Below are 18204 nucleotides of genomic sequence, written 5' to 3'. Positions count from 1 at the left end.
CTAAATAAAGCACTGCAAGCGCCGTGGCGGGGAACGAATTGAAGTGGCAGGGGGGCCGAGGACCAATGAATCAAGTATTCTCCCACGCGATAGACCAGATTGGAATTCCAAGAGAAAATCCCCCCGCACTGTCCAGACGCGGCCCTATGTGATGGGTCAGGGTACCAGTTCAATTATAGAGTCAACTAAAAGTCAAAAACAGTTAGGAGTCAAAGCCCATGGAATATTGGCCGATGGAGTTGAGCGTGTCACCGATCACAATACGATGTTGATAATCTGCCCACTCACAGGCTCGGCAGTAGGAAAACCCTTCTGTGAGATCCTATTGACCCAGACGTGCATAATTGCTGCAGCAAAGCGGGTTATTTTTGTCCCATCACTCGCCTTTTCGGTCGAAGTAGCCTTTCCAGTAACTTACATCCTTTCCCCCCCTGCCCCTCCGTGCAGCCCCTCTGCAGGTTCTCTAAGATTTGGGCTTTTTCTTTGCTTTTTATTTTTATTTTTTATTTTTATTTTCTCTATCATCTTTTCTTTTTTTTTTCTTTCTTTCTTTTTCCCCCCCTTATTCCCGCTAACTCTACAATTCCTTCTGGGGTCCAAGTTGCTGGGACGCCCCCTCATCTCCACTCTCCCGTCAAGAGGTTAAACCAATTACTTTCTCAATCGCATCTGATATTGCCGGCTTTAAGAGGGATTGTATTCTATAAATACATTCCAACTGTTATCCCTTCACGTCAATCTCGGGATATCACATTACCTCACGGGATTACTCGACGTCAACCCGCCAACCCGCTGGTCGTTCCTCGGATTGTTCTTGGCCCCTTTTATCAACCCTAAGGTTTTTTCGTCACACCGACTGAATCCTTGGCCATTGGCAATTATAATACCTGCACTTTCCCGGCTTTGCGCTAGAAGGTGAGCCTTACTACGACAAACTGGCGGCCATCTACGAAAATATTACCGTGCCCTAGAGAGTTGGATGGAAAGTACTTGCAAAGTCTTTCCCCAATATATATCATCTAGGCACAGGAGACTTGGACAAATAGTCAACTTATATCCAAGACAATGTCACTCAAACAAGTAAGTCTATATATTGTGATCTCGGAACATTAAGCATGCTGACATTGTCCAAAAGGAAATCGAGACATGGGTGCAGGCCCTTGATGCCTACGACAATCAAGAATTTGAAGAGTCCCTGCGGTGCTTCGATCAGATTTCCGATACATCAAAAATCTTGTTCAACTGCGGAGTGATCTATGCAACGCTAGGCGAGCATCATAGAGCAGTAAGTGAAGAGTGAACCCATGAGATGTTCTTCCCGACAGTAAATTAATTTGGGTTCAGGTAGAATGTTATCAACGTGCTGTCGGCCTAGACCGGTATCTAGCAATCGCTTACTTCCAGCAAGGTGTATCTAATTTCTTGCTCGGGGACTTTGAAGAGGCGTTGGCCAACTTTAATGACACTTTGCTGTATCTGCGAGGAAATACCTCCATCGACTATGAACAGTTAGGCCTTCTATTCCGCCTCTTTTCATGTGAAGTCCTGTTCAATCGGGGTCTCTGCTATATCTACCTCCGGCAAATGAACCCAGGCATCCAGGACCTCGAGTATGCAGCCAAGGAAAAGGTTACCCCGGACCACGATGTGATTGACGATGCCATTCGCGAAAATGCAGATGTAGGTGGACCCTACTAATCCGCTGCGATACAAGCTAATTTAGATACAGGGATACACTGTCTTCTCGATTCCCGTGGGAGTTCTCTATCGTCCCAACGCAGCCAAAGTCAAGAATCTCAAGACAAAAGACTACCTAGGCAAGGCTCGACTGGTTGCCGCATCGGACCGCAATCAATCATCAGACCACCAATGGAATCCAATGATCATTGACAAAGAAGCCCTCCAAGGTCGCGAAGGAGTCTCTTTCGCCTCATCCAACTTGGTACGCCACAATCTCAGCAGCCGCACTCGCCAACAATCCGAACCACCCCTGAACCGCAACGTATTCCCCCCAACCCCACCACCAGACGACCGATCAGTCAGCACAGCATCTGGATCAGGAAGCCACTCAACATCCGGACACCACCGAACATCATCTCTCCGAAACGTCCGCCCACCACGTCTAGACCTCGATCGCGCAGGCGCCAGTCTAGACCGCCGACCCTGTCCACAAGAACAAGCACCCGCCGAGAAGCCACGGATAGGGACAGCACGAACAGCCTCAGAGCCGCGCGGACCATCCTCACGACAAAACAACATGCGCGGATACACACAGGAAAGCAGCCGAAGCAGCTTGACCCGCGAACAAACCGGCCACCGCAGAAACCTCAGCGACACAAACGCAAACCGGACCTACCCACCGGAACCAGAGTACGGCCACACAGACCCATACGACCCATACTCAAGCCAGCGCAACGTAGCAAACACAGGCTGGGGCCGCGGGTCCCGCCACCAACCACCGCAATACATCGACGAAGAGGAAGAATATGGCAGCGACGCATGCGACGCAACGACCCTCAACGACGGCGCTTTCGAGCTCGTCGGCGCTCCCCAAGCTGGTCCGAGCCAGTCACCTCAACAACGCCGCACTCGCTCTCCAGCGCGATACTCCCGCCAAGCGAATCCGCGAAGACCTGAGATTCAGAAATTTAGAGTAAAAGTACACGCACCTGATGATACTAGGTATATCATGATTGGACCGACGATCGATTTTGGGGAATTCGAAAATCGAATTCGGGAAAAGTTCGGGTTCAAATGTCCTCTGAAGATGAAGGTGCAGGATGATGGGGATATGATTACTATGGTAGACCAGGAAGATTTGGATTTGCTAGTCAGTTCGGCGAAGGAGGTCGCTCGAAGGGAAGGAAGTGAGATGGGGAAGATCGAGGTTAGTTTATTTGCCCTTTGTGATTTTTTAAGAATCGCTTTTGCTGACTGGTGTTGCTGTGCTTGCTTAGATATGGGTGGAAGAGCGCTCAATGATTTGATGCATGATTGGATTTCTTTGTTGATATTAGCATCGTGATTTTGTCTATACCCTGTTTTGCGTATTTAGCATGAGAATACGACCAATGCATGAGAAATTTAATGTAATTCTCTTTCAATCTGTGTCTAAATTTGAGGAAGAAGCTTCGCTTTGGAAAACATAGATCGGGGATGGTCGAATGGTCTGCTACCAAGGCTAAAAAGTAATCTACTAATACTCATTTGCCCTAGTGGCAATGGGGAAAAGGCATGAGCGTTGATCCTTGTACTAGTACTACTAGTCCATTTAGAATAGCATTGTCTACTTAGCATCACATGTACCGAGCGAATGTCTCCGTTGTTTCCGCATATCTTGCTCATTTTCTAACAGTATCTTCTGCACACAGCGGCTGCCACTGGGATCATGCTTCACTCGGTCGTCATTGAGGATGTTTGTGAGAGTTGCTTTGATTTGGTGGTGGTAGTCGCGGATTTGGTCATTTGTGGCATCGGTGGCATCGGTGGCATTGCCAAAACTCGACACTTGGGGGTCATTTTGACGAGGCGTGGAGTATGACGTGGCTGACCGCGTGATGGATGGGGTCAAGTGTAGAGTGGGCAGCTCAGTAGATGTTGCTGCTGGATGCTTGTTTTGAGGTGGACGCGCCATTTTGGATATGTATATGATGGAAGGGGGAATTACTAGATTTGATGTTAGAAAAAAGGAAGGCGAAGTCGCTTTTAAGCAAGAAAAATATATCTGATACAATAGAAGCAAACTATCAAGCTGCGTCACTAATGTGACGTCTACCCGGCATATCTGAAAACTTGGCTGGTTCCTTGTCTGCCATGAAATGATACGGTTAATGTTAGAAGTATACATAGACATCCATGGATGGTAGTTCCCACCAATCGCAGGCTAATTTATGATTAGTCTTTGTCTAGAGTTTCAGATCCTTGTCAGAGGACGTGTCTATGACCTATCAAGTCATATGTCATGCTAGTCCCTAGCGTGCAGGGTTGTCGCCACTCGCGGTCTTGTGGAGACAACTACTTTGTTCAAGGATTGGCTATATCACTCTAGTTTAATGCTTAGAATTCCCTGTTCTCGCCATCCTCCATGATATACCTTGAATCTCCTCAAGGCTCCAAAATTAACCGGGCAAGTAATAGGTTGGTACGTGTCAATGTGTTGGATTTGTTTCAATTTAGACTTGCTTAAGCCGCTGGTTAGACGTGCATAACAAAATCCCCCCTTGTCTCTCCAGTCTCCTATTCAGTATCAGTCTCCCAGGTCCCTGTCTTTCCAGTCTCTCTCTTCTCAGTCTCAAACTTGGCTGTGCCTCCAATCCAACAGCCATCAACGCTACTACCCCATTTCCTGAACCTTAAACTAATCTCACGATGACGGTCCTGGTTCCAAACCTGCCTAATCTTAAGTGTCCCATGAGGGTTGTCGACAAGCTCATTAATCAGCATCCCAAAAGCCAAAGCAGTCGCAGTATCCTCCCAATGGCCACTGCCTCATTTCGTACTCCTGCCGTTCGTGATTAGCGATGGCATACAGACACAAACCATTGCTTTTAATCTTGCCAAGAAGCTTCTTGACGAGATTGTATTCGACTTCCAAATCATGCAATTTCGCAATCGATTCGATCGGAACCAGCGTCTTCACCATCTTGTTCGTGCCGGCATTCTGAATTGCTGCTCCAGGTACAATGTCATCTCTCGAGATATCCAAACCAGACAGTATGGCGTCGGCGTGTTTCTTGTCCATGTTGTCCATGACTGAACATGTCGGGTTAGAGAATTCAACCCAGATGCCGTCGTTTGTGCTGTCTGTATTGTCGGCAGTCTTCGTGATCCGAGCTTCAATACGACCGATCTTGGTCACGATGCGGAGGTCGTCCCGCGGCATCATCCCAAGCTTTGACAGTAGCCACACAGTTCCTATCATTGCGTGGGCACACTTCTCTAGTTCGTAATATGGATGCCAGATGCGGATCTCGTAGTCCAAGTCTGAGCCTTCTCGTGTGGGGAAGACGAACCCGCTTATGTGGCCGTAGCTTAAGGCAAGTTCTCGCATTTCTTCGTCGGACATTCCCTTGGCATTTGGCACAACTGAAAGGGTACCATCACCGTCTGGGCCTGCGGGAGAGACTCGTAAATGATGGACTTGAGCTTCCTCCATTGTAGATGGATGTGATGAAGGTTATGTAGTGTAATGGTTAGATGGGTTAGTTATGTGTAGATGCGATACCACTTGAGAAGTGATGAGTTGCATGATGAAAAGTAAGAGAAGCAAATGCCGAAAACAATTTATATAGTTGGTGATTCCTCATCCCATGTCTGTTCCAAGTACCCCGTACCCCGGGCATAAACAAATACGGGGTGCGGGAAAGACCACTCGCGCAGTGACGTTGGATGTTGATCGACAAGTGTACAGTTGTATAGCAACAACACTACACACATTTCAGACCATGCCACTCCCACAATGACCGACCTAACACCAACCCTCACGAATCTGCTTTCAAAGCAAGGCTCGTCACTCCCTCAAACCAGAAAACCCTGCACAGAAACCGCCGACGAGTTCCTAAAGGAGGCATACCGAATCGTAAGCCGTCCTCCGCATTCACACCCACTATACCAAACCTCAGCAAAGCAGAAAGAACCTCTAACAAAAAAACCAACACCCAGAACTCACACGTCCACTCCCTTCTGCAATACCTCCAATCAATCCGGCACGCCTACCTCTCAACAACACAACCCCAACGCCGCCAAAACATACCAACCCCGAACCCCAAAAATGCACCAACCACAACCCCCCAAACAAACCTCACAGACCCCGAACGCGATGCAGTCGACACCTCAACAGCCCTCCTCCTCCGCGACCTAGCAACCTCAATCGCAAACCTCTCCTCCGCCGAATCCCTCCGCCAAGAGACATCCTCCACCCTCCTCCACAAGAAATACGGCCACTCCGCCGCCGGCGCGCTCCTCTGGCGCTGGGCCGGCGGCAGCGGCGCACTAGACAGCGCCAGCGCCGACGAGGGCAAATCCGCTGAGCAGATATGCGCAGAGGAGAGCGCGCGGTCGATAGCGACCGTCCGCGAGAGCGTGCTTTGGTTCTTGAGGCGTGGGCTTGAGAGCGCTGTTAGTGTGCAGCGGCGGATGGTTGAGAAGAGGATTGAGAGGATAAGGGAGAAGGAGAAGAGTGTGCTTTATAAGGTTGGTGCGGGGAAGGCTGCTGGGAGTGGGAATGGGGGGAGGAAGGGGTCTGTTTCTGTATCGGGGAGGACTGGAGCTGGAGCTGGGGTTGCGGGTGGAAGTTCCTTCGATCCTACGTTCCAGGCGCCTGATGCGGCGGTTCTGAGTGAGGCGGATACGGCGCGGATCGAGGCGCAGCTTTCGCCGGAGCAGTTGCAGCTTTTTGCTGAGGAGAATGATTCTATGCTTAGGCATTATGAGGATACGTTGGGGAAGGTCCAGTATGTTTGTTGTTCTTTCTTTTACGTTGGGGTTGGTTTTGTTCTGTTGGAGGGCAATGCTAATATAATCTATTTTAGAAACGCCGAGAAATCCCTCCTTGAGATCTCCTCTTTGCAGGAAACGCTTGTCTCCCACCTCGCTACGCAGGAGGAACATATTTCCCAGCTTGTCTCGGACGTGGATACGACGCAGACGAATGTCGGGCAGGGAAATCGTGAGTTGAAGCGTGCTACTGAGCGACGGAGTACGGCGCAGGCTGTCTTCTGGGGAACTGTTGGACTGTGTACATGGCTTGTGGTTTGGGATTTGGTCTTTTAGTCCCGATACTACTGAACAGGTTGTCTCAGAAGCTTTCATAGAAAGCGTTTTTATACGATACCACATACCATTATGTCTATTTTATTGAAATGTAGCATATTATTTCAACGTCTCTTGTTCGATTAGGACGCGGTAGTTATTGTGTCTGGCTGTTGGGCTGTATACTTCCTACAGACCTTATTGATGACAGACAGTTCGGTCTGGCCAAATGAAACCAAATTCTATCTTCGAATGGTGTCAATTATACTAACTTGCACAGGAACCATCGAACAAAGTAATCCCACAGCACTTTAAATGCCGCATTGCTATATCTATGATTTACATGTGATGCATGTGATATCCCCCAGACCCACAGCTAAGGTGCGTCTAAGGGAACGAGAAATGCGAAATCAAGACCGAAGTCTCAGAATATGATATGTTGATGCATCATGAAAGTCCTTCCGAACTTCCACAAAAAAAAGCTTGTGCACAAAAAGCAAATAGAACGCCAGACCAAGCCTCTTGAGTGTTTCCACTCTATGTCAAGACCGGGGTATCAGGTAGGTATCACAACTTAGCAGACCCACGAACAACACTATCAACCGCTTCGGCGAAGTAGTCGATGTTATTCGTATTTAAGCCGGCCATTGAGATGCGGCCGTTCTTTGTCTGGGAGGAAATGAAAGTTAGCGCAATTCCAGACAACGAAATACACCAACAAGAAAGGAAGTCAAAACATACCATGTAGACATGCCACTTGGAGCGCAGCGTCATAACCTGCTCCTCGGAGAGCCCCGTGAAACTAAACATTCCAATCTGGGAAGTAATATGATCCCACGAACCAGGCGTACCGCGCTTCTCAAGACGATCCCTCAATCCCTGCCTCATCTCCAAAATCCGACCACTCATCGTGCGCAGATCCGCCTCCCACTCCTTAAAGAGCACGGGATCATTCAGCACGCGACTCGCAATACGCGCGCCGTACGCAGGCGGGTTCGAGATCTCCGAGCGCTGCAGAATAGCCAACTGGGAAGCGATGTGCGCAGACGCCACAGCGGCGTCCGGACCAGGCGCCGAGACGAAGTGGAAAGCGCCTGTGCGCTCACCATAGAGACCGAAGTTCTTGGCAAAAGACTGCGCGACGCACAGCTCGAAGCCTTGCTCGACGAAGTAGCGGATGGCCCAGGAGTCGCGGACCAGGTCGCCGGATGCGAAGCCCTGGTATGCGGTGTCGAAGAAGGGGAAGTGCGAGCGGGCGCGCATTAGCTCGGCGATTTGCTTCCATTGGTCCTCCGTTGGGTCGACGCCTGTGGGGTTGTGTGCGCAGGCGTGTAGGAGGATTACGGAGCCGTGGGGTGCGGCTTCAAGGGCGGCAATCATGCCGGTGAAGTCAAGGCCTTTGGTCTTGACGGAGAAGTAGGGGTACTTTGCGAGGGTTAGGCCGACGTTTGTGAAGATTTGGTTGTGGTTTGCCCATGTTGGATTTGAGAGGTAGATTGCGGGCTTTTGGGGGTGGAATTTTGAGAGGAAGAGGCCGCCTAGGTGGACGGCGCCGGTGCCTGAGATTGTTTGCAGGGAGCAGATCTAGTTGGAAGGGAAAAGGTTAGTTGGGTCTGAGGTGGGGGTTGTTGGAACATTGAAGGTATATGGGAGTAGAGGTACGTACTCGCTTTTCACGAATTGCAGGGCTGTCTGCGCCGACAATCAGTTTCTGGGCGGCGGAGGTGAACTCTGCGAGACCACCGATAGAGAGGTATTCGTGGTTGAGGCTGGGATCGTTGTGGATGGCATCATCGGCCTATAGGTGTAGATGTCAGATAACTGCGAGCCCTGGAGGGATATAATTATAGAAGTATAGATATTACCTTCTTGACGACCGGGAGAATCCAGGGCTTTGCGTTGTTGTCGCGGTAGGCACCAATGCCCAGATCAACCTTCTTATCGGAGGGGTCTTCGCGATAGGCCTTCATAAGGCCAAACAAGGGATCTTCGGGGGCGGCAGCCACATTGGCCGCGGTAAATACTGAGGGACTGGAGGAAGAACCCATGATGTGTGATGATAGAGAGGAAAGACGATCTCTTGCGGACTGAATCGAAGTCATGGTGAAATTATATAATCGAAAACGACCGGGTACAACGTAAGTTTTCCCCGGAATCTGACACCGAAACGGGAAATTCCTGCTTGCGTTCACCGGATGGAGTGAGGGGGTGGGGTTGTCTTGGGGGAATCAGCGCACGCTGTTTGTAATCGTTATTGTACAATTATTGTAAGTTGAGTAGGAAGTATTTTGTCTCTTGTCTCTTATATTTATCTATACTATATCCTCGGCGCACAAGATACCGAGGGACGGACTTGCCCGTATCTTTCTCGTTGGAGTTCACATGCTAGTATATCAACAACAGTTGAACTACAGTGTTAGTTATTATTCTAGTAACACAGAGCGCACAGAGTACATCAAAATAAACACCTGGTTGAAATCTCCAACACATTCCCCCTCTCCGACAGGCTACACCCGCCGACCAGAAACAGTGTGTCATACAACGCCGAGGAAAAAAGACGCACTGTGGAGACCCTTCTGGAAGGCCAAGGTCGTTGCATGATAGGTCTCGGCTCAGGGGTTTGTATATCTCAATTTGCTAATATATTTCAATTACACTCATGTACCTCCGTACTACCATATGTATATGTAATAGTGCCGGTTAAATTCTGCAAATGGACACACTTGGCTCTTCCCCAAGCAATTCTAGAACTACTCCATCTTGGTCACTCCATATGGTATGTGTCATTCCCCCACACCCGTGAGGGGACTAAAATAACTCATCAGGAGGATCCCGGGACCGGGACTCCGGAGAAATAAAACGAATTTGGGGTGGCGGACTTGGCGGACTTTCTCCGATCCCATTCCCCACAGAAGAATATAATATCCCGTAAGAGTGTTATTATAGTGGTTTATGAACGTAATAACGTATACGGAGTACATAGTACGATCTAGAGAGATTTAAGAAATATATCCCTCACGTATGACTCCAAATACGCCAAACGGTGTCTATATGATATACGGAGTACGGTGAAACCAGATTTGTGTCAGCCGCTGATGCAATCATCAGCCAATCGGTCAGAATGTGACTCGTGCCTGGCGATCTTAACATCATTATGGGTACTCTTGAGCTTCCAGTACAAAAGTTCAACATATGTTTTATGTTTTAATAAAGCCTCATATATATCTCGTAATACCAAAAAGAAATGATCGGATCGGATATTGGTTCTCGGGATGAAGCTGCGGAATCCATGGTACAGCTCCCTGCTGACCTGGCACAGCCTAAACTATATTTGTGAAGAACATCTGAAGACAAATGGGATGCCAGATAGCTCCAGGGCTCATGAGTCGATGATGCGGACATCGATCTGAGTCTAGACCTCTTGTTCTCGTGATGGGAATATTATCTCTTATCTCTATATTTTATACCCCTCCAGAAACTATATGCCATGCATAAATTCAAATGTATGTAAATTGAAATGTATGTGACTTTAAATTCATGATATACAGCAAGTATTCACAGAGAAGAAACCAGCAGATACAAATAAGTCACTGAGAAAACCAGTCTCTCTTTTCCTCCAACCCCCGTTCAAAGTAACGCCAATGCTCTTTCAAAATAATCCATAAAATGAACAAAAGAAAACCATAACCCATGGAACAAAAAAAACGCCATATAGCCTCCTACCGAGGACCTGAAATCATCTGAATCGTAAATCGAGAATATATGCAAAATGTAAAGGAGTGATATGTGAAGGAGTGATATGTGAAGGGGTGAATCAGGCATCAAGCAGTAGACGGCGTGAGATGGGCGGGCGCCGGAGCCGCCGGAGAAGGCGCAGCATTGTCCGCGTCAGCGGAAGACTCAGCCTCGACGCCGTGAGCGCGTGTTCGGATGCGGAAGCGTTCGCGTAGTCGGGTGGTCAGGCCACGGTGTGATCCTTCTTCGGGCGCAGACTCGCCTTGGTTTGCTTCGCGAACGCGTCGGAGCGCGGCAAGGCGCTCCTCGACGGTGGCATCGCGCATTCGTCGGGCGTTGAGGGGTCCGTGGAGATAGTTGGTTAGACGGCGGTGCGTATGGCGGGCTTGCTGACGGGCTTGCTGGCGGGCATCTTCCGTGGTTAGGATTCGTCCTTCTGCGGGTGGTTGGTCGGCTTGGTCGGCGTTTTCTTCGGTTTCGTTTTCGGGTTGGGGTGGGTTGAGATCGATGCGGCTGCAACATGGTTAGTTCGGTTCATACATATGTTTATGGAGTTGATATGTTATCAATTTCAAATAAAACATACCAAAGGGGACAGGTGCCAGAAACGTTCATCAACCATGGATCAATGCATTCCATGTGGAATTGGTGGTTACAGGGTAGGACGCGTAGGTCTTGGCCCTTGATGAAGTCATCTGTGCAAATCGGACACGAGAAGTTACCAGCATCGGGCATCTCGGTCTTGGCTTCGGGGGCTGTGGGGGTGGGGCGCTCATTATCGTCTGGGGTTGGCATTTCGGATTCGCGGGGTGTCGATAACCCTCCATTGGCCTCGGGCGGGGAGTTATCGTGGGAGTTCTCGTGATCCTCAGGGTCCATGGTCATCTCGACGTGTCTTTTGGCAGCCTCCACGTCATCGTTTTTGTCATCAAACTTGACGACGGGTATGGTGTCTAACATGGCTCGAGCGATACCTCGGGCACGGCTTTGCCGGACTCGCCCGGCAATCCGGCGAGGGCCATATCGCTCTGGATGGCGATGAGCCCGGACTGCACCTGTGATGATAATGCCTAGGAACAAGGCAGTGATGATACCCGTGATACTGTACAGGATGATCATGGCTGGGGAAGAAAGTCAACGGACTGAACAAGTTAGAGGAGTTGAGGTACAAACCAGTGTTTGGACTGTCACCAGTACCACCGGGGTTACCATCGGAAGGAACACCGGAGAGGTACGACATTGAGACGATGCTGATAGTTGTTGGTTGATCGAAAGCACGGAGTAGTGCAGAGTAGCCGCCTTGGCTTGTGAATGTGAAGATATTGGAATACGGTGTAGCGGTCTTATCATCGGAAGTGAAATTGCAGCCGGTAGCTGTTTTGCTGTATAGCAGAATGGCTGCCACGGATTGAGCAGAGGTGACGTATTCAATTGTCTCGTCAACTCGGATATTTCCGGTATAGTCGTCCTGGTCGCAAGATATGCAAGCGATTTGGTAGGTCTTTATATCGAGGGAATTGCTTGGGATGACTTGAGTGGCAGTGCCGGAGAAGTTAAAGGTCTGAAGATGTCAGCAGTGCCCTGCAAACTATGAGAGCGTATAGCACCTTGAGGTGGTCAGTGGTCGATTGAATCAGCGACTCGGTTAAAGGGACAAGCTTCTGGCCAGTCAGAGTGCTTCCCTCAATACGAAACCCAGTGGATTGGATCTGGGTATCCGTAGTATTTGATGGTAGCGAAATGACCTCTGCTTGAACTGAGAAGAACAAGAGAAAGAAAAGAAACAGCCCCATTGCGGGAGACGGCGGAATGGAAGAATAATGTGGGGGGTCACATTAGTCAAGTGGATGGAGTTGCATAAAAAAGAAACCGGGAAAACTAGAAAATGAGGGGAGAGGATCGGCCCTAACAGGGCTGGGGGGGGGGATCAAAGCGGATAAGAGGGAGATTAGGGGGGTTTCTCTTTTTTGGATTTTAAATTATAAATTGCATTATTATTGATTACTATCTACACTTTTTATTCTTTTTAGTTATTTGATATATGTACATAATTGTTGATATAATATTGGTGATACATATGGATATGCCATAACCATTGACCATAACCTCCAGACCATCCATGCACCATCAAGGTTATAATGCCATTGACGATCACACTTTTCATTATGTATGAATTAACGTCATCGCTGGACTTACCCTAGGTATTACATATGGACGTTAAAAGGTCGATCTTTCTATGTAGTGTCGTTCTCGTATTCGGTCTACTCGCCCAACTTGCCCGTTTAACTTGATTAAAATCCCGGACTTCCGTCCGTTGTCTTAGGTCTTGGTCTCTTTGCTTTTTTTTTTCTCACCCTGCGCCTCCAACCCCCCGACTGAGACATTTAACCTGATCATCCCAATGATCCTGATGTGGTGACCGGCTCCTGATCTGACACCCTCAATAGACTTTCTTCAGCTCCAGGATTATTGTTCCACGATCAACGTTCCCCCCGCAGATACCTATTAAAATCAATGCACTCCGTGTTATTTGACCCACAAAGGGAAAGAGAGATAGAGAGGGGGAAAAAAAGCAAAGAAGAAAAAGAAGAGGGGGTGAGCTCTCGAAATGGACCAAAACCTTATTAAGTTCTTTGATGTGTCTCCAATCTCCAGTCCGAGAATGAAATCTGGAGAAGCGAACACCCGGGGAGAGATGTTTTAAGTATATAATCGTGTTTTAGCATCTAAGTCCCCGCTTTATTGGTATCTGATATATAACTATACTTAGACTGACATTCTATATCCTATACTCCGTACCTTAATTCTATATACCATATTCTACCAAAATCAGGTTTTATTCCTCTCTGAGTGGCGAGACAGTAGCCAGGGCCTCGGCTCTCGTCAGGCCCGGAGTGCATTTCCTAGTCCTCCGTATCACTGTGGGAAAAAAAAAAAAGAAAAAAACAAAAACAAACGAGAAAAAAAAACCCCCCAGGGAAAGACAGTAAATAAAGTGAAATAAACTCAGATAAGACAGCTCTAGATCACCTTGAAATAAAAAAAAACGATAGAGAGGAAAAAAACGGGTATTAATAGAAACAACTTTGTCTCTTCCTTTCTCATTTTTAGCCTTCGTCCCCCTCTCTGAGCGGCAAAACCCGCCCTTCACATCAAAAGTCCAATTCTTCCTTCCCCATCATTCTCCTCCGCTTTTCTCATTCCTCACATCTCCTTTTTGGGACATGTCGTGAAAACAGCAACTGCTTTGTCTTTATCAACTCTGTGGGATCATGCCCGAGACTGCAATCCCGAACCGGGCCTGGCAACACCGCTTTGACGGGAAGCCAATCTCACCGTAAGCATCCCCATAGACCTTTCGGGGACCGATCATGGCATCGATAGTCTTAACCATGTCAAGTGCATCTCCCTTCTAACCCCGTATCCTTCCCCAGGAACCCCGCCATCACCGAACTCGATATCGAACGGAATGAGTTGGCCCACACTTGGAAACGGTTTATCAGCCTCCTCCTACCCCAGGATCAGGTCCAATGGGAGGAGCGACCACAGACGGTACTCGACGTGCAGACTTTGCTCGGCAATATCAAGACATTCTGGATGTCCCGCCCCCGACAACGGGTCTTTAGCGACTCTATGGACTTGTGCGATCGACTCCTACCGACTGTAGACACTCACGCGACCCTCCTCTCTACTCTGCCGGACCCTATGGCCTATACCACTTTATTCTACGGAGTCCTCCAATCAGTGATCAAGGTGCGTGGATGATCTATACACAGGTCTCGTCGCATCGCTAACATACTGGTCAGGCGTCGTCGCATTACCCACGGGTAATGGAGGGCTTAGCTACTGCCCTGCTAAATATTCACGATGCTCTAGGTCTTCCTAGTGATCCTAGCCTAATGTCAAATGCCGTCCAACATATCACGAAAACCTACGCTCTAATATTCTTCTTTTTGACCGAGTTCATGGACTGGTATGTTCGGAGGTCCACGTGCCAGTTGCTCAACATGCACAGCCAGGATGTGTACTCGGAATTCCACCATCTTGTCCTCTATATACAACTGCAGGCACGGAATCTTCCATGGCAACATGCGGCGATGGACGTTGACGAGGAGGAGGAGGACCCGTATAGCCCTCGGGCACTTTGGGAGGAGTCCCGACTCAGCCAAGTAGGACGCCGGGGAAAAGACCGTCGGATAGCGGCACAAAATACCATCACCCGCCGTCTGATTTGGGAGATCCAGCAAGACGCAGAGGAGCGCACTCGGTATAGGGAGGGCCGGGATCGGTTGTTGGCACAGACATTGAGTTCTGTGCGCGAGCAACTGCAGCCGGTCAGTGAACAGAGCAGTGGCATTGTTTGCATAACCACACCTCCAGCTCCAAATATAGGTAGGAAGTCATATGCATCTTTGCAACTCGATTCATCTAACGCAATTTGATAGACACATCCTCGTTCGAATGGTCGAGGGGATCCAAGCGCCGTCTCGCACGACTCGAGATTCAAAGTTCATCCAAGCACCTTCAGGACTTCTTTGATAGTGATGATCAGATTTGCGACTACGAACCCGAACTCAAGGTCGTCGCCGAGGGTAATATCGTTTCATCTCTACAGCAATGGGCCACCAGTTCGCGATCGCAGGCCCTAGCCGTGGGCGGGACTCAACCTACCGCTTCCCTCGACCCGGTGGCTCTAATTTCAGCCTGCTATGCCTCCTTCGCACGTCAAGCTCGATTGCCCGTCGTGTCTCATTTCTGCGCCCTTCCTAGCCAGGAGCCCAAAGGGCTGAATATTCACGAACAAGGCTTAATTGCCCTCACCTACAGTATAATCCGGCAATTAATCGACTGGCTTCCTCCTGTAGTTGACAGCGACGCTGTCCTGGATCTCAGCGCAGAGCGATTTCGCCAACTAGACGGAACGCTTACTAGCTGGAAAGCCGCGCTATCGCTAGTCGATACCCTCTTACAATCTGCCCCACCACTGTTGGTTTTTATAATCGACGGTTTAGACGCCATCCACAATCCATCTACTGACGGAGCAATCCGAGAACTGGTCCGCGTGCTGCTCACCCACACCCGGCGCCAACCCCAAGGTGGTCTCAACGGGCAAGGCCCTACTCTCCTCATGAAGGTCCTCTTCACCGTCACCGGAAGACCAAGCGCCCTGATCGAGACAATGTCTGAACACACCCTCATCCTCGGCGAATCCAACAAAACCAACCAACCCACACCGTCCGAATCGGTCATCACATCAGACGTCGGAGCGGTCATGATGAATGCATGAATTGCCACGGGTGCCCAGTGCCCAGTCACGCACCGTTTACGAAATTCTTTCTCCTCCTGCTTTCTAAAAAACACGTTTTTGAAATTCAAGCATAGATTTGCGTGGGTTGGGAATATTCGGATCTTATGAAACAGGCACAACAAGGATGCCACTTATTTTATGCATGGGGTTTGTCTTTTTTTTTGCAAGGCAAGGCTTTCCTCGCTCGGCGTTCTCCTGTTTGGCGTCCGGGAGGACTGAATGGTTTATTTGGCTTATTTTTTTTTTTTTTGTGCTTCAGTGGTAGCGGTAGACCTGTACTATACTGCTTGATAGCTGTGATACCCATCTAGGTCTAGAACTCTTGCTATTTTTCTTTTTTTTTCAAACTTCTGAAGCTGAGTAAAGAATGAGATCCTTTACAATCTGAGGCAACCCATTTGATGCCTCAGGACCTTTGTGAACTAACGTATTCGGTAAGCGAGCTGCACATGTAAGGTGCGCAGCCCAAAGCACATAGTAAAAACGATAGATTACAACTTGATGTCTCAACAATGTAGATTTTCAATTCCCTTAAGATTAATGTATAGAGTTTATAAGCTTTATCAATAGCTATCGACAAGCAATGGACTAAGATACAAATGTGGTTGTTGAGATAGCAAGTGAGAAAATATGGCATTTACTATGTGTTTTGGGCTCCTGCGCAGCTGGCTTACATGCGCAGCTCGCTTACCGAATACGTTATGTAGAGTTCTTTCAGGCTTGCAAGAGTATGACAACCACACTTCTTGGAAGAAGTGCATGGAAGCTGGATGGAATCAGCACCGTCATTGTTACACCTACGACTCAGGGGAGGGATCTCGACGAATTGAGCCTCCTGAATAACTTCCCCTTAGCAAGAATTAGTCTCTGTATGAAGAATACCATACGTTCTTCCTCCCACCACTGTTCAGCCTGCCTGACCAACAGCAGGAACTGGCCTGACAACTAGTATTCTTTTTTTTAACGGAAATCCTTTTCCGAGTCGCAGCTCGATGCCCACTACTCCGTATATCCGACCTCAATGCGGGGAGCCGATGGACATTGGTTTCCGCGTGGAAAAAAATATTTAAACGATTCACCGAAAGAATCAATTGGGATATACACATACTTTCCCTTGATGTTGCATATAGAAGTACGAATACGCAATAATGAACGACCACAGAGTTTCATCCCGTCTCTACTCCCCCACCACCCCCCAACTCTCCGAGTTCAAAGACATCTGCTCGCAAACCACAAACCCAGCAACCTACCCACTAGCCTGCGAAGTCAAATCCAACATCCCGATCTACGACCTCGCCGCCCTCGAATCCACAGGCCTAACATCAGACCTAATCGACCGCCTCCAAGATGAATGGCACCACATCCTGCACACAGGCCCAGGCGTGTACGTCCTACGATCAATGTACGCCCCGACAAAATACTCAACAACCCTAAACACCACCAACACCGCCTATAACGCGATCATCGCCCGCGAAGCCGCAGAATCAGACAACAAGAAAGGCGACCACTTCGCCGTAGGCGGCACAAACGACCGCATCTGGAACTCCTTCTCAAAACACGCCCTGCAAGACCCATCCTCCTTCATCGACTACTACTCAAACCCATGGCTAGCAGCAGTTTCCGAGTCCTGGCTGGGCCCAGCATACCGCGTAACAGCCCAAGTCAACGCCGTGCACCCGGGCGGCGCTGCACAGGAAGCCCATCGCGACTACCACCTCGGCTTCCAGGAAGAAGTAGCCTGCAAGCGCTACCCGGCTGCGACGCAGCTGACGTCGCAGTTCCTGACGCTGCAGGGCGCCGTCGCGCATACGGATATGCCGGTCGCTAGTGGGCCAACACGGTTCCTGCCTTTTAGTCAGACATACAAGCCGGGCTATCTGGCGTGGCGGAAGGCTGAGTTCCGGGCTTTCTTTCAGGAGAGATATGTTGCGCTTCCGTTGAGTTTTGGGGATGGGTTGTTTTTTAATCCGGCGCTTTTCCATGCTGCTGGGGAGAATCAGATGGATCCCGAAAATGGGGGATTCCGACGCGTTGCGAATTTGCTGCAGATTAGTAGTGCGTTTGGGAAGCCTATGGAGACCGTTGATTCAGTGCCGCTTGTTAATGCTACTTGGGATTTACTGGTTGAGCGGTTCCGGGCTGCTGGGGGCGTTTTGGCGGGTCAGGAACTTGATCCTGAGACGCATTCGTTAAAGCAGAGGGAGATTAGGGCTTTTGTACAGGCTGTTGCGGAGGGGTATCCTTTCCCTACGAATTTGGATCGGAGGCCGCCGGCGCTGAGTGGTATGGCGCCGGAGAGTGAGCAGGATATTGTTGTGCGGGGATTGGAGGGCGGTTGGGATAAGAAGCAGGTTGTTGCTGCGCTGGAGCAGATGCATCTTGACTCGTGGGCGTAAAGTAGGGGTTTCATC

General features: G+C 49.2%; 8 protein-coding genes across 8 annotated transcripts; 4 read left to right on the top strand and 4 right to left on the bottom strand.

The window, feature by feature from the left end:
- Nucleotides 1–1065: 1065 nt before the first annotated feature.
- N7471_011303 (putative PB1 domain protein) lies at nt 1066–2987 on the top strand (the record flags this gene model as incomplete). Its single annotated transcript, XM_057284022.1, has 5 exons — nt 1066–1080; nt 1136–1285; nt 1345–1680; nt 1730–2887; nt 2958–2987. 5 exons carry the CDS (start codon nt 1066–1068, stop codon nt 2985–2987), a joined length of 1689 nt encoding a protein of 562 aa, XP_057130288.1.
- Nucleotides 2988–3286: 299 nt separating this feature from the next.
- N7471_011302 (uncharacterized protein) lies at nt 3287–3634 on the bottom strand (the record flags this gene model as incomplete). Its single annotated transcript, XM_057284021.1, has 1 exon — nt 3287–3634. One exon carries the CDS (start codon nt 3632–3634, stop codon nt 3287–3289), a length of 348 nt encoding a protein of 115 aa, XP_057130287.1.
- Nucleotides 3635–4236: 602 nt separating this feature from the next.
- N7471_011301 (PhzF family phenazine biosynthesis protein) lies at nt 4237–5155 on the bottom strand (the record flags this gene model as incomplete). Its single annotated transcript, XM_057284020.1, is given in 2 exon segments — nt 4237–4483; nt 4500–5155. The coding sequence occupies 2 exon segments, from the start codon at nt 5153–5155 to the stop codon at nt 4237–4239; spliced, it is 903 nt and encodes a 300-aa protein (XP_057130286.1).
- Nucleotides 5156–5431: 276 nt separating this feature from the next.
- Nucleotides 5432–6832, top strand: N7471_011300 (uncharacterized protein). The gene is made up of 3 exons (XM_057284019.1): nt 5432–5578; nt 5662–6452; nt 6531–6832. The coding sequence occupies exons 1-3, from the start codon at nt 5459–5461 to the stop codon at nt 6769–6771; spliced, it is 1152 nt and encodes a 383-aa protein (XP_057130285.1). The 5' UTR covers nt 5432–5458; the 3' UTR covers nt 6772–6832.
- A 363-nt stretch (nt 6833–7195) lies between these two features.
- Nucleotides 7196–8852, bottom strand: N7471_011299 (aspartate aminotransferase; the record flags this gene model as incomplete). The annotated part of the gene is made up of 4 exons (XM_057284018.1): nt 7196–7419; nt 7492–8334; nt 8417–8548; nt 8616–8852. The coding sequence occupies 4 exons, from the start codon at nt 8850–8852 to the stop codon at nt 7318–7320; spliced, it is 1314 nt and encodes a 437-aa protein (XP_057130284.1). The 3' UTR covers nt 7196–7317.
- Nucleotides 8853–10571: 1719 nt separating this feature from the next.
- On the bottom strand, nt 10572–12278 carry N7471_011298 (RING-H2 finger protein; the record flags this gene model as incomplete). The annotated part of the gene is made up of 4 exons (XM_057284017.1): nt 10572–10998; nt 11072–11606; nt 11659–12046; nt 12093–12278. The coding sequence occupies 4 exons, from the start codon at nt 12276–12278 to the stop codon at nt 10572–10574; spliced, it is 1536 nt and encodes a 511-aa protein (XP_057130283.1).
- A 1479-nt stretch (nt 12279–13757) lies between these two features.
- Nucleotides 13758–15772, top strand: N7471_011297 (uncharacterized protein; the record flags this gene model as incomplete). The annotated part of the gene is made up of 4 exons (XM_057284016.1): nt 13758–13822; nt 13920–14238; nt 14292–14877; nt 14931–15772. 4 exons carry the CDS (start codon nt 13758–13760, stop codon nt 15770–15772), a joined length of 1812 nt encoding a protein of 603 aa, XP_057130282.1.
- A 1169-nt stretch (nt 15773–16941) lies between these two features.
- On the top strand, nt 16942–18189 carry N7471_011296 (phytanoyl-CoA dioxygenase family protein; the record flags this gene model as incomplete). The annotated part of the gene is made up of 1 exon (XM_057284015.1): nt 16942–18189. One exon carries the CDS (start codon nt 16942–16944, stop codon nt 18187–18189), a length of 1248 nt encoding a protein of 415 aa, XP_057130281.1.
- Nucleotides 18190–18204: the final 15 nt, after the last annotated feature.

Source organism: Penicillium samsonianum (genome assembly GCF_028829775.1).
Source record: "Penicillium samsonianum strain IBT 33392 chromosome Unknown utg000007l_segment0_segment0, whole genome shotgun sequence".
Lineage (NCBI taxonomy): Eukaryota > Fungi > Ascomycota > Eurotiomycetes > Eurotiales > Aspergillaceae > Penicillium > Penicillium samsonianum.
This window is presented reverse-complemented; position numbering and strand designations above follow the sequence as displayed.